Genomic DNA, 27,677 nt, shown 5'->3' on the forward strand with positions numbered 1-27,677 from the left:
CTATCCAGTTATATCTCTTCCAGGTAACCAGCAGTTTCTTCTTAGATTTAGGACCAGAGTTGGCCTCTGACCTCGACTTTCTGAGGCTTCAAGAAAATTCACGAAATTAAAGTTGGTATATTTTTGTTGTTATTGATGGTGGTAGTGGTTATAAGGATGGGAGCACTGCTTTATTCAATTCTGTTGATATCCAAGTGGAAAAAAAATGTATATAATTAGTAGATTTTGACCCGTGGTATTTTTATTAGTAGTACCTTTTAGATGTTTTATAATATAGCTTTGGATTTCCTGTTTGACCCAAGAGGAGTTTAGGAGAAAATTTTTTTTAATTCCATTGCTTAGATTTATTGTCTCACTGCATATTAATTTTGCTGTATTGTGACTAGAGAGTGTGCTCAGTTCTATTTCTGTTTTAAGGATATATAGAGACTTGTAACTTAATGTATGACTAAGTACTCCGAGGGTGTTATAAAGGAGGTAGAGTCTCCATACAGAGTATAACATTCTAATTATATGAATATGCATAGCATATCATCTTTGTTAATTATATTTATTATATTCTTCCCAAATATTGGTTTCCTTGATCCATTAAGGATTTCAAAGAATATAGTTGAAAGTTGATTTATCTTTGTGATAATTGAAGGTTTATGTATAAGTTTATGTCTGGCATATACAATATAAATAACAGTTTTTAATCACTATGAATTACACTGTAAATTGTCCAAAGTAAGTTCATTTTCCATTTTTAACATATTTTGCCTTTGATTCTGTTTCATCCAATGCAATTTTTAAATGTACATTTGCATAATTGATCTTTGCCCATCTTTTTATTCTTAGCTCTTCTAAGTCATTTTGCTCCAGTGTTAGTAGCATCTAGTTGAATTTAAGTGCCCCCCCCCCCCATGTGAGGGTTTTCTTTTGAAGTGAATTTATTTTGCTTAAGTTAAAAATTGTAACAAGTATGTTTGGTTTAAATTTTATCATCTTTTTTTTCCTGTTGTATGTGTTTATTATACAAAATTCCATTTCAGACTGGGGAAATGACCTTTTTATTGTGTTAAAACAAACACAATACATAAAATTTATCATCTTAACCATTTAAGTGTACAATTTAGTGTTAAGTATATTCTTTCTGTAGGAAGAGCTTTGTGACAGCTCCTTAAATTTGGTCCCAGTTGTTTTGTTGCCAGTGGAAATAGGTTCTTCCACAGAGTCACGAGGAAAGCATTTCGGGGACCTATGCATAGGAAGATGAGGTGTAGTGGTAAGATTTATTGGAGTAGAAGCAATAGACTGTTTCCAGGTGCCCAGTGTTTCATCCACAAGCAGATGGCTAAGTTCTGCCTCGCTGTGGGGGAAGTCCAGCCTCTGGGGCAGCAAGCCCACACTTGTCCTCACTGAGCCCAGGAGGACCAGGGCCCAGAAATTCTATGCCATTGGCCAAGAGGTATCTGAAACTTCATAGTTCTGTTCAGTCCATGCTAAAGCTTAGTTCAGTTCAGTCTCTGTCCCCATCTAGCTATCTTAGTCTCTGAGTCAGCAGGCACTGCACTGCTACACCTAGGCCCATGCTTAGAACCTCACAGCTGCTACAGAAAGATAACACATTTGAACTGACTGGTACATGTGTATTACTCAGATTGGCCTTTGTTAAGCTTTGATTATATTACCTTGGGCTTAACACACTGTCTGCAGGTAGCTTTCATCAGGCGCTAACAGGTGGCGCGTGGCGCGGGCCATTTTCCTAATTTTTTTGCGCAAATGGCAACGTTCAGTAAAATTATGATAACTTTAGTTTACGTATTTATACGTTACCCGCATTCTACTGCTAGTCTATAAAAAAAAAAGTGTTTTAAGACGGCTCCCGCGGAGTACGCGCAATTCACGCGAGCCGACTTAACTCGTTTCCCGCAACCCAAGTGTTAAGAGAAAGCAGGCTTTCTTTCAAACTAACTTCTCTTTCCTAATCCTTCCTGGGCTTGTGCTGGGTCCTGCCCCTATTCAGTCTCTTTCTTAGATCTTCTGGGGTTTCATGCCCTCATCCAATCTTATCCTTTTCCCAGGCTAGACATCTCCCCATTATGGTCACCATTTGGCTCCTGCTGCACATGCCTCAAAGTAGAAGGACCTCCCCCTGTGCCATCTTGGCTTCTACTGCCCAGTGTCTAGCAAGAGACTTTCTTCTTTATTGTTTACTAGAGGCCCGGTGCACAAATTCGTGCACAGGTGGGGTCCCTCAGCCTGGCCTGTGATTGAGCCAATCAGGAGTGGCCGGCCAGGGGGAGGAACCGCGGGAGGTTGGCTGTGGGAACGCTCTGACCACCAGGGGGAAGCTTCTGCATTGAGCCTCTGCCCTCTGGTGGTCAGTGCATCATAGCAACTGGTCAAGTGGTCAACCGGTCGTAATGGCCGCTTAGACTTTTATATATATAGACTAGAGGCCTGTTGCACGAAGAGATTCATGCAATAGGCCTTCCCGTCTGGCTGCTGGCACCGATTTTCCTCCAGCACCCGGGACTCAGGCCTTCGCTCCGGCCGGAGCCGCCTTCCGTCTTCGCTGCTCCGGCCGGAGCCGCCTTCAGTCTTCCGTCTTCGCTGCTCCGGCTCGCCTTCAGTCTTCACTCTGCCTCTTGGAGCCTACATATGCAAATTAACCGCCATCTTTGTTGAGTTAATTTGCATACTCTCCTGATTGGCTGGTTAGTGTGGCGAAGGTACGGTCAATTTACATGTTTGTCTATTAGGTAAGATTCCTCCCCCAACTACACCCCTCACCCTGGTCATAATCTCCGTGGACTGATTGTCCCCCTGGGAGATTGGAAAAGCATTCCTTCATCCCTCCATGAGGGCAGAGGGGTGTTAATACCCTTCGCAGGGATTTGGCTATCCCCTGGAGTGTCTGAAGTGGTAACTTCCAGACTTAAGCCTGATTGCGTATAATTTCCAGACTCAATCAGGCCCAGCCAGTCTAGTTCCCTTCTCTTTTTTTTTTTTGTTTTGTTTTTGTTTTGGTTTTTGTTTTTTTCCTCTCTCTTTTTTATTTTTTTCTTTGTTTTTTTTTCCCTTCTCTTTTGTTAACTCATAGCTGCCTTTGGTAACAGTTTCTCTAGACAGTATTTCTGGAATTTTTTTGGTCTAAGTTGAGTCCTTTCCCTAGATTCTGAATATTCTTTTCACTTTTTGTTGCTCTTTGTCTTTCGGTTATTGAAGAAGAGGTTCATTAAGCCTGTCTTTATGCTATCATATTTTCTAAAATTCATTCATCTGTTTTCTCTGTGTTTCTCTATCTTTTATTTTGGATTTCTGTCTTTTCTTTAGGCTTATTCTCAACTAGAACTATATCTTTGTTCCTCATAGACTATGGATGATTTTTACCTGGTGCTTCTACCACTTTATTTTTTGTCCCTCTTTATTACCAAATATTTTATTAAAAAAGATTTCTCTTTATTTCCTTTGAGCATAAAGGTAAAAGATAACTAAGTGTAAAGAGTTCAGATAATATAAAAGATATAAAAAACTTGGAAATCACCCATAATTCTCACTGTCCTGAAATAGTCAAAATCGATTAACATTTTCATAAATAAGCTTCCAGGTTTGTATTTTATGATTCACATATCTGCTTATGTTGAATCTATTTCATTATGTCCATGTTCTAATGTAGCTAAATACCTAATGAAGAGACTTTAATGAGAGAATAAGATTAAGTATTTATCAGTGTTTCTTACATTTTTATAAAACAGATTTCAATAGTCTTTACACTCATGTTCATATATGAAGAGAAACAAGTAAAAGAAATCACATTATGTATATTGTTCTGAAACTTTACACTTAATATATCATAGACATCTTTCTATGTCAGATGCAGATTAATGTAGTCATTTTTTTTTAATGTATTTTATTGATTTTTCACAGAGAGGAAAGGAGAGAGACAGAGCTAGAAACATCGATGAGAGAGAAACATCAATCCGCCGCCTCCCGCACATCTCCCACCGGGGATGTGCCCACAGCCCAGGCACACACCCCCGACCGGAATCGAACCTGGGACCCCCCCAGTCCGCAGGCCAACGCTCTATCCACCAAGCCAAACCGGCCTCGGCATTAATGTAGTCATTTTTACTGGCTTTATGGGTTTCATTGTATAAATATACAGGATAAAATTAGATAAAGTTTAATTAGTTACCTAATGAGAGATATTTAAATTGTTTTGAAATTTTTATCATTATCTGCAGTTTGATGTATTATCTTGTTACATCTCTATGGATTTTTTCTGTTTCCTTGAGATACATTTCTAACATGAAATTTTTGGATTATTAAGTATGCACATTCAAAATGTTTAATCCAGCATCATCCTGTGTGCCAAAAGGTTGTGGGTTCCATCTCTGGTCAGGACACATACTGGAGGCAACCTATGGATGTTTCTCGCATAGATGTTTCTCCCCCCCCCCCCCCCCCCCCCCGCTTCCTTTCTCTCTAAAAATCAATAACATATCCTTGGGTGAGGATTTTTTTAAAAAAATTTTAGTCTACACTATTAAGTTGTCCTCCTGAAATAAATTGTTTTTTCACTAGCAATGTATAATAATAATAACTTGGTCAGTACCTGACAATGGCATTCTTGTTAGCATTTGCCAAGCAGATAGGCCTGAAATATGGTATCTGTTCTGCTTTACATTTTTAAAATCACATCCACTGAGATTTTTATTTTCTTTTGTATGTTTATTGATCATTTCTATTTCTTTTTTGAGGTGCCTATCCTGTCTTTAACCTGGATTTCCTCAGATATGCTCATGCTTCTTTGTCCTGAACCTCTGTGTCCAGCACATTTTTTACCTGTTACTTGAAGGTTTAAGAGTCAATAGGAATAGATGCAGCTGCAATTCATCCTCCCCTCCTTCCTTTGATGACACCTACTCTTTCTTTGACTCAGTCTTTCTGTGCCTCTCTCTATTTATGCAGTCTCTACAGGCCATGCTTTTCTCTCACTACTGTATCTTTTCATGCTTTCTGCTTTTCTCTATGCCTCTGTACACCCATACTCTGTGCACTGCGCTCTTCCCCTTCCCACCCTACTGTCTTGTCTCACTGTGTCTTGTTTTTCTGGTTACTTCTCCTCTCCTCCCTTTCTCTCGTGTTCTTGCTGTGTTTGCCTCTGTGCTCTCTGTGTTTTCTCTCTTACTCCTTCTCCCAACATTTTTTATCTCTTTTTCTCAGTTTCTGGTTGTATATTGGAGTTGAAGAAGGGGGATAGTGTACTATTGTCAGTACAAAAAAAAAGGTCAGGTTTTTTTAGTTTTTGTTCAGGGAAAAAAGTTGGAGATGAATTATTTCTCTATTTTTTATCTCATTAATGTCAAATCAAATGTTTACCAGTATTTCTTACATATTTTAATAATATTGGCTGATTTCATATTAGTCTTTACAATTGCGATCATATATGGAGAGAAACAAGTAAAAAGCAGTATCTTGGAGCCCAAAGAATACATTTCATGATATATTAAGAAATAAAAAGCAAGATGTAAAACTGTATTTATATTCTAAACATTTTACCTATACATATTCACACACAACTGAATCAAAATAAATATTGACATTATCTTAAAATTATGGGATTCTTTATAAATTTCTATTTCATATTACAAAAAGCATGTATTTTCTAATAAGCTATTCTGGTTGTTTTTGTTTCACATTAATTTAAAAAGTGAGGTAAGCCAAACAGATCAAACACACACAAAATGTTAGTTATGAGCTGGAAAAGAGAATCTTCAGGTTTTTCATTGCATTCTAGTTTCTGCCTGAAATTTCTATTGGAATGTCATAATAAATCCTTCTAGAAGCAGAGTAAAATATTAGGATTAGAGAAGTATTATACACAGTTTCTATGCCAAAGTAAAGTAGGATTTTTCTTTTAACTCCATGTGCTAAGGGTTGAGTTAAATGTGCTCCTAGATTCATGGCCTCTTTTAGGTATGTTCCCTGTAATGGATACCTAGGTTGCTGTCAACTCCCAGTACCACAAAACACCACAGTGCACACCCTTGTGCATATCCCCTAATGGACCTGTGTGAGACTGTCTTTGGCATATATATCCAGAAGTGGAATCATGGATGATAAGCTAGATGTATACTTACTTTTCCAGTCTCTATTCCTACCTACAATGCATGAAAATTCCTATATTTCCATTTCTAGTTTTGCTGGGAGATTAGAAATACAAGTTCACATACTATGGGAAGGTAGAGGTTTTCTTTCTTGGTGGTTTTTTGTGTGTTGTTTTTATTAAATGTTACTTGTGTTGAGAATCTATCTTACCCCCACTTTGTAATTTCCAAGAGAGGAGAGAGTCTTTTAGAGACTTCCAAAATTACTGCTGTCCTTTTTTTTTTTTTCTTCCTGTTTACTCTGGTGGTTTTTTTTTTTTTTAAAAATCCTTATTGTTGAAAGTATTACAGGGGCCCCCTTTTCTTTCCCCATTGACCCCTTCTAGCCCTCACCAGCCCCCAACCCAGGCCTTCACCACACTATTGTCTGTGTCCATGGGTTATGCACATATGCATACAGGTTCTTTGATTAATCTTGTCTACTACTGTCCTTTGAACCAGGCTACAAACATTTGTTCATTCATCTAGACATAATTATAATATAGAATATGATAACATTATAAGAGTGGGATACTTGAATTGCTTTTCTTTGATTATTTTCATAATAACAGATAAAAGATGTAGATTTTAATACCCATATTTACAAGCATGATTTAAAATATCTATATAAAACTTCATTTCCAAAACACAGCATCTACAGTTGTTCCAAATGCCCACTTGGCATATTTTTAAAAAGTAATTGTACATTTAGACAAAATGTTGATAAATCCCAAAAGTGGAAGATTTATAAGCTCTTACTTTCTAACCACGGTATAGTAACATTGCAACCTTAACAGCTACTATTTTTCACTAAACAGATGAAAACTTAAAAGCATCATTCTAGCCGAAACCGGTTTGGCTCAGTGGATAGAGCGTCGGCCTGCGGACTCAAGGGTCCCAGGTTTGATTCCGGTCAAGGGCATGTGCCTGGGTTGCGGGCACATCCCCAGTGGAAGATGTGCAGGAGGCAGCTGGTCGATGTTTCTCTCTCATCGATGTTTCTAACTCTCTATCTCTCTCCCTTCCTCTCTGTAAAAAATCAATAAAATATATAAAAAAAAAAAAAAAGCATCATTCTAAGTGTAGGAGGCAACACTCTTAAACACTTAATTCACATGGAATTTACTTCTGTGTGCATAGGTGTGATTTTATTTTTATGTTCAACTAATTGCCAATAGAGATTTTTAAATAAAGTGATATTCCTAAATTATTAGAAAAAATCTATTATTCTTTGGTTAAACTGGACTCTAATCAATTTCACTTGGTAATTAATAGCCATGGTTCTTTTAAAATTTCTACTCAAAATAACTGAAATAATATGTGAACACCTTAACAGAATTGGAGAGATCTAAAGAGAAAACTAATTCTGACCAAAATATGAAGCCATTTCATTTATTTTTTAAAATATATTTTATTGATTTTTTACAGAGAGGAAGGGAAAGGGATAGAGAGATAGAAACATCGATGAGAGAGAAACATTTATCAGCCGCCTCCTGCACTCTCCCCCCTGGGGATGTGCCCGCAACCAAGGTACGTGCCCTTGAACAGAATCGAACCTGGGACCCTTGAGTCCGCAGGCTGACACTCTATCCACTGAGCCAAACCGGTTAGGGCGCCCATTTCATTTATTAAACTTGAAGTTAGATCAGAATATACAAGTGAGAATATCTAACAGACATAGATATATGATTTTATGAGTGTGTCCTAAGTGAAATAAAGATTTTCGAGTCATCATGTAGAGTCATCATCTTCCTTCATACATGTTAAAACCAAGAGGAAAGACTTGAGAGAAGGCAGAGAAAGTGGGGAGGGAAAGAAGAGGCACTTCAAACAGAATTAAAAACCTGATAGAAGATCTTCTGGGACCCTTGTCGTCTAGCTCAACCGCCCTTTACAGGATTTTCATGATCATTTGTTAACCTGGTTTTTCCCATGTATTAGTTGAGGACGTGTTTCTTTTTTTTTTCTTTTTCTTTTTTTTCCTACCCCAAGCCCTGTCATTATCTGGGAAACTTTACTATCCTGTTGTTAGTTTCTTGACCTCAGTTATCATTTTAACCATCCAGTCTTGTGACCATACTTTGAATTTTGTCATCATTCAGAATCATTCCATCTCTGTAGTATTTCCTCATTCATGTAACAAAAGAAAATTTCTGAGGAGCTACTGCATTTTTAATTTTCTGGGGAAGATTTTCCATAGTTATCTACCATACCTGCAGAAATAAAGGACCAGTTCTGAATAATAATTAGGTGAGTTCCTGCTTTTTATTTAACCTTTAATCTTGTCTCTAGGAATTGAAACTATGTAAAAGTATTCTTTTTGGGACAGGTACTTTGTGATTGTGTCACCCTTTACTGGTTAGTAAGTTTTATTATTGAAACTACAATTCCACATAACTAAAAACTTTTCACAACAACAAAAAATTTTATTTTGATGACATTGAATATATTTCAAATTTTGACTCTGACTTATCATTGTGTATCTCTGTTCCTAAACTTGAATGGTTATAAATGAATTAACATAAACCCATTCCCCTGCGGGGGAAGCAAAACATCTTGCAGGCACCTGACTACCTGAAGGTCAGCAATAACAATCTACATGAAGAATAGCTATACAGGGTCATATAAGGAAACATGACCTTTTTTCCTATATTAGATATGTTTTCCTATTTCCACCTAAAAAGTAAATTTTTAGTTGAAAAGCTTTTTTTCTTTTTCTGGATCTGATGGTGTCTCTGATCAACAAATATGAGAATGAGTCTCACCTAGATTTTAGTTAAACTAAAACATACAAAAGCCGGAAACATCTCTGAAATGGTGGCAGTTACTTCCTTTTCCCAGTGTAGAGTAAGGCATCAGCAGGTGAGTTTGCTCATAATAATAGAAATTAAAACAAAAACAGCCATGTAGCCCTAACCAGTTTGGCTCAGTGGAAAGAGCCTCAGCCGGTGGACTGAAGGGTCCCAGGTTCAATTCTGATCAAGGGCACATGCCTCGGTTGTGGGCTTGGTCCCCAGTGTGGGGCATGCAGGAGGCAGCCAGTCAATGATTCTCTCTCATCATTGATGTTTCTATCTCTCCCTTCCTCTCTAAAATCAATAAAAATATATTTTTTAAAAAGCCATTATCTCCTTCCAAGACTCTACAACAGCAACTTTAAACCATGATAGCTGATAATGTCATTTGACTTGTAGTCACCTAAATCTTTATATATAAGCCCCATTGCTTAGAACTGAATGGGCTGATCACACCTGGCTAATCCCAGGCCCTGAGGGATAGATGATGAGTCATTAGCCTTTCCCATGGACCAAGGAAAGTGGAGTGTTGTGGTTTACCAACAGCATCAGTAAATGATTTTAGCAAAAAATGTGCTAACCCATAGTGGGTTCTCAGCACAAATTGTCATACACAGTGCAGGCCTGTATGTTGCGATTATTGTGAAACTGAAAGTCAACATGGCATGATTGCATGATTCTGATAGTTTGCACTTGGCCCTAATCATAGAGTGTGTATAGTGTTTCAGTGTATCTACATCTAGCATCTACATTTTTGTTAGGAATGTCTGTTCGTTATTATGTGAAAATGATACTGTTGATAACCTTCCATTGTTCTCATATCTCTGATTCAGTAACAGGAGATGCAGAACCATAAAGCATGAGAAGCTTTTCCTCCAAATAAGGCTTTGTAATCTACATGTACTTCAGTTGGCCACACATGAATAAATATATTTTTACAGCTTTATTGAGATCCTTCACAGGCCATAAAATTCATATTTAAGTATACAATTCATTGGGTCTCAGTGTATGCACCATCCCTCTAATTTTAAAACATTTCCGATACACCCAAAAACACCCTGTATACATTAGCAGTCATTTCTCATTTCTCCCACCCCCACCCCAGCTCCTGGCTGTGGTTACTAATCTACTTCCTGCCTATAGATTTTCTTATTCTGGACATTTTATATAAATGGGATCATACAATATGTGATCTTTTGAGACAGGCTTCTTTCACTTAATGTTCTCTAGGTTCATCTACATTGTAGCATGTATTCCTTTGTATTACCAAACTAGGGGCCCAGTGCACGAATTCCTGCACCTTGAAAGGAATGAGGCTGCAGTGGGCACAGGGGCAAGTCTTGGCCCATTCTCCAAGCCCCCACCCGGCCCCTCCCGCCATGGCCCCAGTCCCCTGTCTGCCGGCAGCCCCACTCCCGCCATTGCTGCTCCCACATGCTGATGGCACTGACCCTGCTTGCACCTGCTGATGGCACAGAGCAATTGGGGCTGGCTCCAGCAGCGGGTGCGAGCAGTGGCTGCTGCCCTGATTGCCCCTTAGGAGCAGGGGGAGGTGGAGAAACCTTCAGGGGCAATCAGGGCTGGCAGCCGCCACTCACATCCACTGATGGCGCTGAGCGATTGGGGCCGGCACTGGCAACAGGTGCGAGTGTCGGGTGGGAATGTGGCATGCAGGAACAAAGTATTTTCAGTAACCACCGAAGGTTCGCCCAATGACAGCAACTGGTGCCCCACCTTGGTCTGGCGACCCCACTCACCTGCTCCACCATCTCATCCATGGCTGACGGCCACCATGTTCCGTGCTCTGCCGCCTGCTGCCAACGCCCACCATGGTCCACATGCGCCCCCTGGTGGTTAGTGCACGTCATAGCAACCGGTTCTGTTCTATCATTTGGTCTATTAGCATATTAGGGTTTTATGTACAGAGACTAGAGGCCCAGTGCACAAAAATTTGTGCACTGGGGGTGGGGGGGTCCCCTCAGCCCGGCCTGTGCCCTCCCGCAGCCTAAGACCCCTTAGGGGATGACCACCTGCTGGCTTAGGCCCGCTCCCCAGGGGATTGGGCCTAAGCTGGCAGTCAGACATCCCTCTGGCAGCCCAGGAGCCCTCAGGGGACGTCTACTTGCCAGCGGGGAGCAGGCCTAAGCTGCAGTTGGACATCCTTAGTGCTGCTGAGGAGGCGGGAAAGGCTCCCCACCACCACGGCTGTACTGGCAGCCATCAGCCTGGCTTATGGCTGAGCAGAGCTCCCCCTGTGGGAGCGCACTGACCACCAGGGAGCAGCTCCTGCATTGAGCGTCTGCCCCCTGCTGGTCAGTAAGTGTCATAGTGACCAGTCATTCCCTGTCGTTCTGCTGTTAGGGTCAGTTTGCATATTACCCTTTTATTATATAGGATAATACCATTCCATTATATGAATACACCACATTTTATTTATCCAGCCACCAGTTAATGGACATTTGTATTTCTTTAACTTTTTGGCTATTAACAAAACTTCTGTGGACTTTCATGGGCAAGTTTTTGTGTGGACATGTGTTTTGTTTTGTGCATATGCTTAGGAGTGGATATCTGCTGGATTATATATAACTTTATGTTTAACCGTTTGAGGAACTACTAAACCATTATCCAAAGTATTGTCCCCATTTTGCATTTCCACAGCAATGTGTGAGGGTTCCATCCTTGAAAACACTTGCTTTTGTATGTTTTTATTTTAACCGTTCTAGAGGGCTAACTAAGTATGTTTTGTTGAAAGGAAATTTATTTTAGATTGCTTTCTATTTTTAAATATTAACCTTTTTCTAGGCAGGGACTTGCCCTAGAAATGGGAACACACACACCAAGTCTTCTCATTTAATCAGATGTAAATGTGCTTTCACACCAGTGGTGCATATCACGACTGGGTGTGTGCTTCGGAACCAGGAGGTTCAGACTCAGGGTTGGAAGGGACCACCATTAACACTTCTGCTTTACCTGTACCAAAAGGTGCTCCAGCCTCTGCTTCAACAGCTCCTCCACTCACTGCTCATGGGCAGCTCATCCCATTTGTCTAAGGCTCCAGTTTTTAAAGGTTGTAACTTACAAAGATCCAGGTTCAGCCTGCATTGATACCCAGTTTTGCACTCCAAAGGAGCAGAAAATAGATCTAATTTTCTACCTCTTGGGTCCCCTCTTCCTTCCCTGAAGTATTTTTATTTTCTTTTGTTTTCTTTCTGATCTTCACTCTTTGAACTATTCCTTCCAGGTCATGCTTTCTACTCCCCTTTTCCAAGATGGATCTATGAAGTTTGTCAGTATCCTATTTTTAAACGTCTCTGAACTAAGCATGCTGCATGTACTTCAGATAGAGCCTGTTGACAGAGTGATCACCTTCCTCTCTGTGGCTCGAACAGTTCTATGACCTAACATTTTACTCCCGTTGAACTCACCAGAGTCATTAGACCTTTATTGCTACACTCTTCTCTGTAAGGTTTTGTTTTATTCTCACTTCTTAAACTAGTTATGCAATCATGTTACAAAATTTAAAATGTGTAAAAGAGTATTTGATAGTGTCCTTCCCACTCCTGTTTTGTAAACAGATTTATTGAAGTATAATTTACATAACATAAAATTTATCTATTTAAAGTGTACAAGTCAATTATTTTTAGTAAGTTTACAGAGTTGTGCAATTACTACCACAATTCCATTTTAGAACATTTCTGTCACCCGAAAAAGGTCCCTTGTACAACTGTTTACAATCAATCTGCATTACAACCCCAGACATTTTTTACCCCACCCCTGCCTTTTCTGGACATTTCATACAAATACAGTCATGTAATATGTAGTGTTTGCATCTGGCTTCTTTTGCTTAGCATATTTTCAGAGTTCACCCATGTTGTAATCTGTGTCAGTAGTTTCTTTTTATTGGTGATTAGTATTCCATTATATGATAGAGGCCACATTTTGTTTATCCAATTACCAGTTGTTAGACATTTGGATTATTTAATTTGAGGGGATAATATAAATAATGTGCTGTGAACATTTGTGTAAATGTTTTTGTGTGGACAGGCTTTCATTTATTTTGGGGTATGTATGTATGAGTGGAATTGCTGGGTAACATGTTAAGTTTATGTTTAATTTTTAAGAAAATGCCAAAGCATTTTCCAAAGTGGCTGTATCATTTTACATTCCCATCAGCAATATGTGAAGGTTCCAGTTTCTCTGCTTCCTTCTCAACACTTAGTATTATCCATCTTTTTTTTATCGTAACTATTCTAGTGGATATAAAGTGATATCATTGTGATTTTTAATTTGCATTTTCCTAATGACTGACGATGTTGAACATCTTTTCATATGCTTATTGGTCACTCATATCTCTTTGGTGAAATGTCTGTCTTTTACCCACATTTAAATTATATATGTGGAATATCTCACTATTTATTTAGATTGTTAGTTTCTCCCATCAATGGTTTATAGTTTTCAGAGTACAAAGCTTGCCCTTCTGCTAAATTTATTCCTAAATATTTTATTCTTTTTGATGATATTATGAATGGAATTGTTTCCTTGATTTTATTTCCAGTTGCTCATTGCTAGATATAAAAATACAACGGATTTTTTTCTTATTGATCTTATATTCTGCACTCTAGCTAAACTTTTTTTAATTCTAGTACCTCCTTATGGATTCCTTCATATTTTCTACAGATAGGATCATGCCATCTGCAAATAAAAAGTTTTATCTCTCCCTTTCCAACCCGGTTTCTTTTCTTTCATAGGTATTTTATATATTAAAAAGCAAATACCTACATATGTTTTATACCCTTTTTCACAAAAATGGCAGCACACTTTACATTTCGTAAAGTATATAATCTATCTTGAGAATCAGTCTGTTTCAGGACCTAAAGTGTTGCTGCTGCTTTTTCTTTTTTCTTTTACAGTTGCAGAAAAGGTGTAGTGTTTGCTGGTCAGTCACATCTTCACCACTCTTTCTGAGCTTATACTTTTTTTTTAACATAATAATCTCATAGTTTCATATTTATGTTTTACTGTTTAGAATGTAAATCATTTGTTCTTTCTAACACTTTGATAATTTCAGATATGTAGTTTCCCTTTTTAGATGGGAAACTGGTGTAGAGAGGTTATGGCTTACTCGAGTAGAAACAGTGAAGGGAAGATCTGAAACTGGAGTAGGTCTTGGGCTCCAGACCCAGAGCTTTTTCTACTGCATCCAAGTTTCTGCCATTCCTCCTGCCTAATGTGTGGGACTTTGCAATTAACCTTTGTTTGATTTGGCCTATTATTCCTGTTATTTGGGATTGTGGCAACCATTTAGGCCCTCCCAGATGTGCATTGTAGGGGAGATCTGCTTCCCATATCTCTAATACACTGATATGTAAAATGTTAAGGAATAGCCAGAGTAAACCAAGTGACTGCCGCTCAGAAAGCGCTGAGTAAATGTTTGTGTTGAATGCAAGATCTGTCGCTCAGTAATGGCCTCTTGCTGTGTTGATAAGAATATTATATTACGATTCAGCCCATATTACTCCATTTTGCCCTCAAAGATGTCATGAGAATTTCTGTCATTTGTTCAAATCAAGTACTTACTACAATTCTTTTGTCTGCCAGTTAGTGACCATGTCTGCTAGGGGAAACGAGGCTAACCTGGCAGGGCTTGCTCTGCCTGCCTTACAAGCCCTCATTGAAGTTATCAGATTGGTGACCCATTCTAAAATATTTCAGGTCATTAGTTTTAAACCCACCAATTACATCATTTCCTGGCCCCGGACATCTAACATAGCTCCCTCCTCCAGGATTCTGTTGCTAAGTTTCCTGAAGTCCCTGGAATGTAGTTTAGTTTATCTAGCTCAGGGGAGCAAGTACCTGCAGTTTCCTTTCCTGACTTGGTCTTCAGTTTACCTCTACCAAACCTGCTTAAGAGATGAGCAAGATGTTCCCTCCCTCCCAGTGAGATTCAACTCATCGTCTGGGTCAGGGCCACTCCCCAAGGGGATTGTTGCAATAGGCAAGTTTAAGAAATACTATTTTATACTGTATTTATTCAACTACAGTTTGATAATATTTTTGTCACCCACTAATATTCCACCATCACCTTAAATCCATGAATTTTTCCAACCTGCATTGCTCTCCTTGCTCTGAACTTAATTAAAAAGGCCTTTTGGGCTTTTTAATGCTTTTTGCAGCACTCATTCAGGACTTCTCAGGGGCCTTTCAGCTCTGCAGCGTTTACCCTCGTCTGAGTATCTGAGCCTGATCTTAGAAAGCACTCTGCTGCTCATCGCTCTCTGTAATTACCCCTGGCCCTCTCCTCTCTCATCAAAATTTAGGCAGGTGTCCAGTCAAAATTTCATTCTGAAGACTGACCAGGCTGATTTTTGGCTAGCACCTTCTTCCGTTTTCTCAAGTCCTAGGAATATACCCAGTTTGTCTGTTTGTCTGTCTGTTGTCTTACCTTCAGGAAACAGCTCAAGCCCTTATTCAACCACAGCAGCATTCTCCTCCCTGTCACAAATCCTGTGGTAGCATGCTCACACTGTCACAAGCTTCATCTCAGCAGTTTGGATTGGATAAGAAAGGGCTCTCTTTGGTTGGTGACTGTTTTCTTATTCTGTGGGTAATTGTGCCATTGACTGCAGGTAATGACAACAGGGTCTCTTGTTTTTTCTAGATGGTAAACCGTATGATTTCTTCTGACTCTTTTTCGTCTTCTACCGGTAATTTCTGGAGCTCAAACTCTACCCTTTGCGACAAACAAAATGTACATATGTTAAACAAGGGCGTGCAAGCAGGTAAATTACTTGAATTTAAACATTTCTTTCCACTAAAATACAAGTAGCTCTTAAATATAAGATACTCGGCATGATACTAAATGAAGATTAATACTATACTCAAATGTCATTACTCACCTATCAGATTGGCAAAAATCTAAGCTTTATAGCAAGTATGTGGGCAAGAGTCTAAAGAAATAAGTGCTCTCATACATTCTAGTGGGAGTATAAATTGGAAGTATAACCCCTATGACAGGCAATTTGGCAATTTCTATCAAAATTTCTTTCACCCTCACTTTGACTTTTGGAATTTAGCCTTTAGATATACTGTGCATTATATGTGCAAAATGACAAGTGTGTAGAATTAACCACATAGTTAATCGAAGTATTGTTTAGCAGAAAATAAAATGCAACTTATATGTTCATCAATAGCCAAATGGTTAAGTAAATTACTGTACATCTATATAATGAAATCCTACTTAGGATGACAAAGGTCTCTCTACCAATATGGCAAAATCTCCATGACATATAATTAAAAAGAGAAGATAAGGTACAGAACAGTGTATAGCATGCTACTACATGTATTTAAAAAATAAGGAAGAGCCCTGGGTGGTATGTTCAGTGGTTAGAGCATCAGCCCAAGCACCAAGTGTCTCGTGTTCAACTCCTGGTCAAGGGCACATACCTGGGTTGCAGGTTCGATCCAGTGTATGGCAGGCGACCAATGGGTGTCTCTCACATCAGTATTTCTCTCTTTCTCTCTCATCCCCTCCTCCCACTCTCTCTAAAAAGCAATGGAAAAATACCCTCTGGTGAGGATTAACATAAATAAATAAGAGAATTGTTTGAATGTACACAGAAAATTGTCTGGAATAATGGAGTTCTGAACTGGGTGAATGGAGAATAGGAGTGGGAAGTATACTTTTCATTTTATGCCTTTTTATATCTTTTGATTTTATAAAACAAAAATAAACCTCTGCATTGACTTTTTCTTTCCCCTCAAGTCATGTCTTTACATCTGTCAACCTCTTCCTTACCTAGGTGACTTCCAGGAGGACTAGAAGCATTTTCTGTCTTTTTCACTTGGGATCAGAACTGAATCTATATTAGTTCTTTCCCTCTAATACGTAAACTGACTCTGAGATAAAAACTCTTCTCTTGTCCCCCCTCCCTTCCCTCTCCCTCTCCTCCTCTCCCTTCCCTTTTTCTTCTTCTCTTTTCCCTCCCTTTCTCCCCCTACCACCTTTCCTCCCTTCCTCTCTTCCCCCTTACACACTCCAACCCACCCAACAAAGGCCATAGCTTGCATTTTTGAAGCCTTAAAAACTTTTCATTTACTTATTTGAATATATTACCTGCCAACTAAGTCTCAAGGCTGCTCCCAGAGACATCTGTGATCTTTCCCCTCAGGAAACTTGGAGATTGTGAATGGTTTAAAAACAAACACTCGAGATGTTGGGGTGATTTTCCCAACTCCAAGTTTTAGTGAGGTTCAAGTGGAAGAAGACAGTGATGTGACTTCTTGGTCAGAAGAAAAAGTAGAAGAAAAAAAGCTCCTTACCAGAAATCTTGGAGACAAAAAGTTAAAGAAGAACAAACAGAGTTGCTGTGAAGGTCAGTTTCTAATTCCCGGTTTTATAGCAGAAAAGCTATGCTCAGATTATTGTTTCTAAATGACCCTGTGTTGACCCCATCTCCACCCCCTGCACTACAGTTATAGAGTCATTCCTGCAGTTAAGCAGACTCCTGGGCATCATGATGGCCTCTAACAGCTACATCTGCTGAGAGCCTATTTTATGCACACGTCTCTGAGAAATATGAAAAATCTCCTTTCTTAAAAATATTTCCTGTAGAAGTTTCATGGTTTGTTCCTGTGGAAAATGTGAAGTCTGGTCCTAAGAAGGAAAACTTCAATTATCGTGGCCCTGGTATCGCCTGGTTTGCACCAATAACCAACACCAAACCCTGGAGGGAACCACTGCGGGAGCAGAACTGGCAGGGCCAGCACACGGCCAGCCACACGTCACTAGCAGGCCCAGGCAGGAGCCCACTGAAGCCATTGGTGAAAGCAACCTTACAGGTACAGGGACATCGAGTGCATTTTAGCCCTGTGTTTCAGGGGGAAAAAGGGATGAGGTTCAAAGAAATTAAATCTGTGACTTGGCCTTCAGAAGCACAGTCATGTGACCCTCATTTCTAGCACCACCAGAGTTCATCTGTTCTCACTCTCATCATTAATCAAAGGCTGCCTTACTCTGTTAATCATTTTAAATCATGCATCACCCTCAGCATCTGGAGACAAGGCAGTAGAAGGAAGGATGTTGTGACACCAATGCTTATCGGGTTTATGGACACATGTTGCCCTGGAAGTCTCATGTTGGCTCAGCCTTATATTTGTTCCTCCAGAACTCCTACTGCTATATAACACGAGGTTTAAAGGGCACTAAGTCTCTTTATATGTCGTTTGGGAGCTACAGGAAATGTTATTTAATGGTGTACAAGGTGAGGCAAAAGTAGGCTTACAGTTGTTCGTATGGCAAATAATACAAAATAACAATACAAGAATAAACTGTCGTGTACCAACAACGTAAACCTACTTTTGCCCCACCCTGTATTTGAAGGGAAATTTAATATAGCACAATGGGCCAAGCTCCATCCTATCTGGGAGAGTTGTAATTGCCACATCTTAGCTCTTGGCTTATTCCTAAGGCATTTCTGTGATCTCTCTGATTTCCCTACTGGAACTCTCCCACACAGAGAGTTTGTTAGATTATTCTATATAATGAAAGCCTTATATACTAAGTGTCCGGTCATCCGTTCAACCAAAGTGTAATATGCTAATGATATGCTAAGGCCACTCAACCACTCTGACGTATACTGACCACCAGGGGACAACAGTCGACCAGTTGCTATGACGTGCACTGACCACCATGGGGCAGATGCTCCGACTGGTAGGTTACCTTGCTTCTGGGGTCCAGCCGATCGGGACTGAGCAAGATGGGCCGGACACGCCCTGGAGCCCTCCCGTGGCCCCTCCCCGGCTGGCCATCCTCCTGCATCCCTCCCCAGCCCTGATCATACACCAGTGGGGTCCCTCGGCCTGGCTTGCACCCTCTCACAATCTGGGACCCCTCAGGGGATGTCGGAGAGCTGGTTTCAGCCCAATCCCGCAGCCATTGGTGCACAAATTTGTGCATGGACATCTAGTCCTATACAGTCGGGTCTTGACTTACGAGTTTAATTCGTTCCGTGACGGAGCTTGTAACTCAAATTACTCATATGTCAAATCAACAGTGAACGAGTGAGACACGTGATGCTGGGCTGATGTTGTGGCGTTCACTGTGACGTTTGCTGCGCCAACTAGCGGTGGGTTATCTGAAGCTGGCTCGTAACCCGAATTTTAGCTCACAACTCAAAGCAAAAAATCGGCCGAGAGATGGCTTGTATCTCGAAAAACTCATTAGTCTGGACACTCATAAGTCAAGGCCCCACTGTATAATAAAAAGGTAATATGCAAATCGACCTAATTGCAGGCCAATCGGTCACTATGATGCACACCGACCACCAGGAGGCAGACGCTCAACACAGGAGCTGCCCCCTGGTAGTCAGTGCGCTCCCACAGGGGGAATGCCGCTCAGCCAGAAGCCAGCTCATGGCTGGCGAGTGCAGCGGTGGCGGGAGCCTCTCCCACCTCCATGACAGCGCTAAGTTTGTCCAACTGACTGCTTGGGAGCGGATCTAAGCCATCAGTTGGACATCCCCCGAGGGCTCCCGGACTGCAAGAGGGCATGGCCGGGTTGAGGGCCCCCCTGCACGAATCTTGTGCACCAGGCCTCTAGTTTTTAATAATAGAATAGACTAGAAAATAGCTTTAGAAATAGACTCTTTAAATCTGTTGGTCAGGTCCTGTTTTTCTATGCCCTTAGCAGACTGCATCATTAATGTGAGGATGGGGGCTTTTTCTCCTCAGGAATCACTTCTGTTTCACAGACCTGACTTCATCTCCCGCTCTGGGGAGCGGATAAAACGCCTGAAGTTAATAGTCCAGGAGAGGAAGCTACAGAACGTGTTACAAAGTGAGCGGGAGACGCTGTTCAACACTGGGCGAGAATGGCAGGGCCAAGGGGACTCCGTGCACCTGTTTTCTAAGAGAGGTACATGCTGCACTTTCCTTTCCTGGGTACAGAGGTCAAGGTCTGCTTTTGTTTTCTTTTTTCTAAGGTCTGCTTCTTGCTGGGAGAAGCACTGCTCAGCGCCAGGCCAGTTACATGGACAGACAGACAGACTTCTTTGCTTGCTGAGACTTACATCTCCTGAGGTCACAGAACCCTCCCAGTTTAGCTTTAGTACTCTCATGATCCAAATGAACCCAGTTACTCTTGCCCTATCACTGCATCTTAAAAACGAGAGTGTACAGTAAGAAGGTGTTTTTATACAATCTGTGTCTGTGAGCAAGTTAGTTCCAAAAGTAGTATTATGTTTGTTCATTTCTTTCATTAAAGAGGGGGCTGATTTCAGGCTTGTCTACTTCATTGGGTGGTAATAATAATAATAATGATAATAGAAGTAGTAGTGTTAGTAATTAAAATAATAGTTATGGCCTGGCCAGCATGGCTCAGTGGTTGAGCGTCAACCTATGAACCAGGAGATCACGGTTCAATTCCTGGTCAGGACACATGCCTGGGTTGCAGGCTCGATCCCCTGTGGGGCGTGCAAGAGGCAGCTGATCAATAATTCTCTTTTATCATAGATGTTTCTTCTCTCTCTCCCTCTCCTTTCCCCTCTGAAATCAATAAAAATATATTAAAAAATAAAAAGTAATAATTATGTAGCCCTTATGTTTTACTCAGACATTGTTGGCATTTAATAGTTACAATACTTCCTGAGGTAAATCCTATTAATATCCCTATTTTAGAGATGAGAAAACAAAGGCTAAGAGATTAATTAAGTACCTACTAAGCTGAGGTTTGAACCCAGGTGGGCTGGCTCCGGAATCAGTGCTCTTCACAGTTATGCTCAGGTGTAAGATCAATAAAGTAATATTTGAAAGCTGTGAAAACTCTATAAAGTACCCAACACTTTCATCACATTACCTGTAAACGGGGCAGTGTATCAATTCCTGGTCTAGTCTGTGCCACAGTGTTGTGCCTTCAGGAGACTTAGGCTGCTGTCACAGTTTTCACAGTTTAACCTTGGCCTTGGCCTTCACCGTTGGTGACCACCTAGCACTGTCAGCTCATAGTAGGACCTCAGAGTCCTAGCAACTCTGTCATACAGCTCTTGCATACCACACCCTTCCTTGTTATGTCACTATTCACTGGAAACCCTTTTTTCTCTTGCTTAGGTTTCCTGGCTGCCCAGAAGTATAAGCCTGTTGGAAAGAAGGAAATGATTCAGAGGTCTAAACGGTAAGGCCAAGAGAATAAGAGTAATTAGAGAAGTACAAATCAGGCCAGCAAGTACTTAAGAGCTCTGGCTTGCCCTCAGAATAAAGGCATTCTGCTCAAGTTAAAACATAAAAAATTAGTTGTGAAAGTAGTTCCTCATGTATAACACTAAAAAAGAGAAGAATAGGTAGCAGATCATGGTATGGATGACTCATCTACCAAAGATAGAAAGAGCCCTGGCCGGTTTGGCTCAGTGGATGGAGTGTTGACCTGCGGACTCAAGGGTCCCAGGTTCGATTCCGGTCAAGACCATGTACCTTGGTTGCGGGCACATACCCAGTGGGGAGTGTGCAGGAGGCGGCTGATCGATGTTTCTCTCTCATCGATGTTTCTGACTCTATCCCTCTCCCTTCCCTCGCCCTTCTTCTCTGTAAAAAATCAATAAAATATATATTTTTTTAAAAAGATAGAAAGAATTCCCACTAATTTGTATGCCTTAGTTAAGCTCATCCTTATTAGAAACCTAAATATAGAGTATTTTGAAATAAATATTTATTTGGGGCCTTACCTTTTATCCAGGCCATCCTGTTTCTAGAAATCTATTCAATACAGTGAGAAATAATGGAGTATTGTCCAATACACATTAAGTTAAGCTTGAAAAAAAGTCAGGTTTCAGAAGCACGTGTACATGCCACTATTTATAGTCTTTAAAAATAAGTATCTGGACTTCTGTAGAGGCGAACACTTTATATGCATAGGGTATCTCTGGAAGGGTACACAAAAAACTGATAATAGTGGTTGCCTTTGGGAAAAAGAACTGAGTGGGTAGGAGAAAGACTAATTGTTTGCCTTTATATACTTTTTTAATTTTGTGCCATTGTATGCGTTAGCCACTCATTAGAGATATGCATATATTGATCATGAGAATGCCATGGAATAACTAAATTAAGAGTTACCATTTAGGCCAGTGATGGCGAATCTTTTGAGCTCGGCGTGTCAGCATTTTGAAAAACCCTAACTTAACTCTGGTGCCATGTCACATATAGAAATTTTTTGATATTTGCAACCATAGTAAAACGAAGATGTGTATTTTTGATATTTACTTTATATATTTAAATGCCATTTAACAAAGAAAAATCAACCAAAAAAATGAGTTCGCGTGTCACCTCTGACACACATGTCATAGGTTCGCCATCACTGATTTAGGGGTTCATTAGCTACCTCCTTAAATAAGAACAGTTTTATAGCCAGTAGAATGCTTGAAAACAGTTTATCTTAGATGTTTAAAGCATTCCTCCTAAAATTTTGTTTTTACTCTCCATTTAGTAAACCCTTTCCTTATAGGTACTTCAAAGGGACGCTTTAGTCACGGAGTTCTTGAAGTGTGGTTGTAGACCTCTGGGATTTGCCAGGTCAAAATGAATCTCAAAATAATACTAGAATGTTATTGCCTTTTTCAGTGTGTTGACATTTGCACTGATGATGCAAAAGTAATGGGGGAGGAATAAAACTGCTGGTGCCTTAACACTATTTGAGACTCTGATGGTCTAGAAGGTTTTGTTTTGTTTTCTTTTCTCTTCTTTTCTTTTCTTTTAATCCTCACCCAAGGATATTTTTTCCATTGATATCTATAGAGAGAGTAGAGTGGAAGGGAGATAGAGGGGTAGAGAGAGAGAAATACCGATGTGAATCACATCAATTGGTTTCCTACTGCACTTGCCCCGACCAGGGCCAGGGATCGAGGTCAAGCCTGTGCAACCAAGATAGGTGCCAACAGACGCTCTAACGTCTGAGCAATACTGGCCAGGGCAGAAAGCTTTGTATTTTTTACAGCCACATGCCAGCAGTGTAAGGGAAGTACACGCAGAGCACTTGCTGCATGCAAGACCAATGACTGGTTCAAGGAAGAGCACTTACACCAAGGTTTGTGGAGTGAGCTGAAGTGGAACACAGCTTTTACTTGAAGGAATGGTAGATAAACTAATTATCCCAACTTGGGCCTATGACAGACTTTTTCTTGAAAATGAAGAAGTGAGTCTGTCACTTCAAGGAAAATAGCTGACAGTATTTACTGCCAAAGAGAAAATTTGAGCTTTCAAGCAAAGAATCAAATTCTAGAAAACTTGGTCTACCACTATATGGTTGACTACCTCCCAGTACTGAGACTTTTCTGATATCAGCAATGATATTAATAAGTAAGATGTTATTATATAAGTAAATATATCAGCATTTGGAAGCTCTGCATAAGTCACTGGGCCAGTATTCTCCCAATGACTGTTGCATTGTGTTACAAAATCAGGCATGGATAGACGATACATTCAAAGTGCAAGGTTACTGGTAACCTCTGTTTATATGAGAGTACAAAAGTTCATTGATACGGTTTTAGATTCCACATTGCAACTACTTTTTAAGAAACTACCACTTGTCAAGTTTCGGTGCAGTGTCAAGAAAATCAGCAATTATCTGAAAAGAATATTAAAATACTTCTCTCGTCCAACTACATATGTGTGTAAACTGGATTTTTAAAAATGTATCTTTTAACTAGAACAGTATATTACAACAAATGTAATACAGAAGCAGATGTAAAAATCTAGCTGTCTTTTATTAAACCAGACATTAAATATTTATAAAATAAAGATTTACAAAATATGTAAAACAGTACCACTCTTACTAAAAATTTTAGTTTTGGAAAACATATTTATTATATGTGTTAGCATGCAACAGGCTTATTATTTTTATTTTTAAGTGAATTAAATAAGTACTTTTGCCCTAGCTGGTTTGACTCAATGAATAGAGTGTTGGCCTGAGGACTGAGGGGTCCCGGGTTCCATTCTGGTCAAGGGCACATACCTCGATTGCAGGCTCCTCCCTGGACTGGGCCCTGGTCAGGGCTCGTGCAGGAGGCAACCAATCGATGTGTTTCTCTCACATCGATATTTCTCTCTGTCTCTCCCTCTGCCTTCCACTCTCTAAAAATCAATGGAAAAATATGCTCAGGTGAGGATTAAAAATAAGAAATAAATACTTTTAAAATGTTCAGTTTTAATTTCTAATACAGTAGATCTCAATAGATAAAATTCACCTTGACCAATATTGGCCTCAAGCTTTACGAGTATAAAGGGGCCCTAGCCAGCTTGGCACACTGGATAGAGCGTCAGCCTAGGGACTGAAGAGTCCCAGGTTCGATTCTGGTCAAGGGCGTGTACCTTGGTTGCAGGCACATCCTCAGTAGGGGGTGTGCAGGAGACAGCTGAAAATGTCATATATGAAAATGTTACCACAATAAGATTAGTTAACATGATTACCATTTTGTTGTTACGCTGAGAGTATTAAAGCTCTATTCTCAGAACAACTTTCAAGCATACAGTACCGTATTGTTAACTAGAGTCACTTTGCTGTACATCGGTCCCAGGAACTTTTTCATCTTATAACTGGAAGTTTGTGCCCTTTGACCAACACCTCCCCATTGTCCCATCCCCTCATCCCTTGGCAACCATCATGCTGTTCACTGTTTCTGAGTCTGATGTTTTTAGGTTCAACACATAGGTGAGATCACACAGTTTCTGACTTATTTAACTTTTAAAAAGTATATTGCTCTCATGATCCATCCATGCTGTTGTAAATGGAAGGATTACCTTTTTTGTGGCTGAATAATACCCCATTTTATATTTTTATAAATATATGTGTTTGTATATACATATATGTCATGTTTTATTTATTCATTCATCCATTGATAGATACTTAGGTTGTTTCCATGTCTTCACTTCTGTAATAATCCTGCAATGAATATGAAGGTGCAGCTATCTCTTTGAGATTGTGATTTCATCTCCTTTGGATAAACACCCAGCAGTGTTATTGCTGGGTCATATGGTAGTTCTGGGTGTACTGTTTTCCAGAGTAGCCACACCAACCTACGTTTCACTCACAGTGCACAGGGTTCCCTTTTCTCTACATCCTCACCAGCATTTGTTATCTCTCAGTTGTTGTTTTAATAATAACCATTCTAACAGTGTGAGGTGATATTTCATTGTATTTTAATGAACAGTGACTTTTAAAGTGTATACTTGTTCCTTTTTTATGCTTTGTAATAATTCCATTATATTCCATCATCTGTGTAGCTGTTTTTATTAGAAATTTAGATTATTTCTAATTAGAGCACATTTATCAAGTGCGTGTTTGGCCATGCTCCTCCCCACCCCTGAGAGAACAGAGCCCAGGCTTGCACACTGCAGTGAGGCCCTCCGCACCCACCTCCCTCCCCACCTGCGTCCCACCTGCTCCCCACACTCTGAGCTTTGACTTGCCCGTGCTCCCTTCTCCTTCCATCCCCTTTCCTTCCATCCCCTTTCTGCTCCTATTTTTCAAGACCCACCTCAAGCTTAATGTCTTCTCTGGTCCTCCCTGACCTACTTCACTCAGAATAAGTTTCTTCTTTTCCCGTAATACTGTGTCACCTTTTGGAGATGTGACCATGATTGTACTTTCCCCCTATCATTTCCCTTATGTTTAGGCTGCCCCACACTGGGGATTGAGTCTGCAACCCGGGGTATGTGCCCTGACCAAGAATTGAACCCTGACCTCCTGGTTCATAGGTCGACGCTCAACCACTGAGCCACGCTGGCGGGCTAATGTATTTTTCTTTATCTGTCTCCCCTTCCAGATCATAAACACCCCAGGCCAGAGTTCTTTGTGTTCAAGTGTCTAACAGGAAGCTGGGCACATTATGGGCCAGGCTTGTCTGAGGGACTGGATGCTTTGAGAGGGTAGAATGTAGGGAGATCGGTGAGAAGACATCATGTGCCTCTATGGTCTGGTAACCTCACTGCTTTCTGTCTTTCCTAAGGATTTATGAGCAGCTTCCAGAAGTACAGAAAAAGAGAGAAGAGGAAAGGAGGAGATTGGAATATAAGTCGTACCGGTTGCGAGCCCAGCTGTATAAAAAGGTCAGTCAGTCCCAGAGCGGGGTTGGTCAGGTTTATCAAGAAAGAAAAAACTAGTGAAACACACCTGACCTGTTTGAATGAACTGCATATGGGGAGTGAACTTAAGCTCATGATGCGTTGTACCACTGCTGACATTTGGAAGATAGAGGCACCTATGACTAGATTTCAAATCTAAAAATAAAAACACCAAACCTCAAAAAGGCTCCTTCCAGGCATACATTTGGAAGGAAACCAAATTTCATCCTTAGGGGTCAGTTTAGATGTACCTTATGGTAGAATGGTCAAATCCAGTAGAATTGTGTTTTTATTCCAACGTCCCAGATGGTAGTTTTATACTTTAGAACTCTTTTAAAAGGCTGGAAAATGTCTGTGTGTAGCTTAAGAGTTGCCAGAGCCTCGACGCCAGCACCATGTCCTGCCCATCGCTCCCGTGGAATCAGTGGTGCTGTGGGTCCCAGAACCTCACAGGCAAGGACACTTGCTAGCGATTTACTCCTTGAGAAATGAAACGGGCTACAGGGCCTAAAGGCCCACATCCTTCACTGTCCTGCTTTCCTTCCCAACCCCCTTACTTCACCCAAGAGGATGCGGAAAGTCAGAAACCAAAAGACGCATTCATCCCAGACCGATGTGGGGTGGAAAATGCTTCTGAAGCACATCCCAGAGTTCGGGCTGGGCCTGCTCAAGTGCGGAGGCCCCGGCACTGCATCAGGCTCTCACTGTGCTTGTGTGTTTGCGAACTGATGGAAGGATTAGTCTATCAGGATTATAGAATATCTGCACCTCTACAGAAATAATAGACATTGATTATAGATCATCTTCCCTAAACAATGCAGGAAGTATTTTTCATATAATTACCATAGTTTCTGTAGCCGGGGAAGGTAAACAAGGTTTGGGCAGAACCCCACTGGTCTTCAGTGCCATGTCCGCGGGAAGGAGTGCCTGTCTGCCTGGTCACAAGGGCTGCTAACTTCTTTCCTGCCTGTCTTTTCTTCCACAGAAAGTGACCAATCAACTCTTGGGGAGAAAAGTTCCCTGGGACTGACATAAGATTATTTTCTTCAGAGCCGTGGAATTTTATTTTATCAACCTGAAGAAGCATAACCCTTACTTTTTGAGTCTGGTTCAATAAAGCAAACTCTTTGTCCATGTGTAATTTAGAAGTAGTAACCTTCTAAAGAGTCCGGGCACAGTGGTAAGATTATTAATGTTTTGGGAGCAATACTTTCTTTACAGTGGCCTTGCCCACAGGAGTGTTTGTTATAACATTATTATTTCTTATTCTAGATAAGAGTCCCTTTTTGTTTGTGTTTTTATACTTTTAGGAAATAAATAACTTTTTTTTTATATTCTTATTGACTCCGTGTAAAACAAGCCATAGAGGGTCATTACTTTCCCATCTGGAGCTGTGCCATGTCTCCCCTGAAGTGCATGGGGAGCCGCAATCTAAAATGGTCAGTCAAAGGAAATGGGCTGTGAGGCTGAAATGTGGCCTTTTTTTTGGAAACACAGGGGACAGGCCAAGAGCCCTGACATGGGCTTTGTGGAGAGGGTGTCCGTACCCTCTGGGCAGGCATCTCAGGTCTAGAACTCCCTTTAGTCTCATCCCAGCTGCCCTGGGAGCTATAGGCCGGGAAGAAAGGCCACTATCCTTTGGTGA

The 27,677-nt window shown here is 40.5% G+C and overlaps 1 protein-coding gene across 5 annotated transcripts in view; it reads left to right on the plus strand.

Annotated features, from left to right (window-relative positions):
• The window catches only part of ALMS1 (ALMS1 centrosome and basal body associated protein), a 137,686-nt gene extending 110,320 nt beyond the window's left edge, over nucleotides 1-27,366 (plus strand). For 4 of the 5 annotated variants that reach the window (XM_070429484.1, XM_070429486.1, XM_070429488.1 and 1 more), the window contains 7 exons: nucleotides 15,588-15,708; nucleotides 17,098-17,301; nucleotides 17,541-17,767; nucleotides 19,658-19,841; nucleotides 21,032-21,095; nucleotides 25,918-26,017; nucleotides 27,018-27,366. In XM_070429484.1, the coding sequence (XP_070285585.1) occupies nucleotides 15,588-15,708; nucleotides 17,098-17,301; nucleotides 17,541-17,767; nucleotides 19,658-19,841; nucleotides 21,032-21,095; nucleotides 25,918-26,017; nucleotides 27,018-27,062 (945 nt within the window). In that variant the 3' untranslated portion in view covers nucleotides 27,063-27,366. The remainder of the gene's footprint in view (nucleotides 1-15,587; nucleotides 15,709-17,097; nucleotides 17,302-17,540; nucleotides 17,768-19,657; nucleotides 19,842-21,031; nucleotides 21,096-25,917; nucleotides 26,018-27,017) is intronic. The other variant, XM_070429487.1, reaches the window with a different exon arrangement.
• Nucleotides 27,367-27,677: the final 311 nt, after the last annotated feature.

Source organism: Myotis yumanensis, unplaced genomic scaffold (assembly GCF_028538775.1).
Source record: "Myotis yumanensis isolate MYYU_CA2020_CCGP unplaced genomic scaffold, mMyoYum1.0.hap1 SCAF_11, whole genome shotgun sequence".
In the NCBI taxonomy this organism is placed as follows: Eukaryota; Metazoa; Chordata; class Mammalia; order Chiroptera; family Vespertilionidae; genus Myotis; species Myotis yumanensis.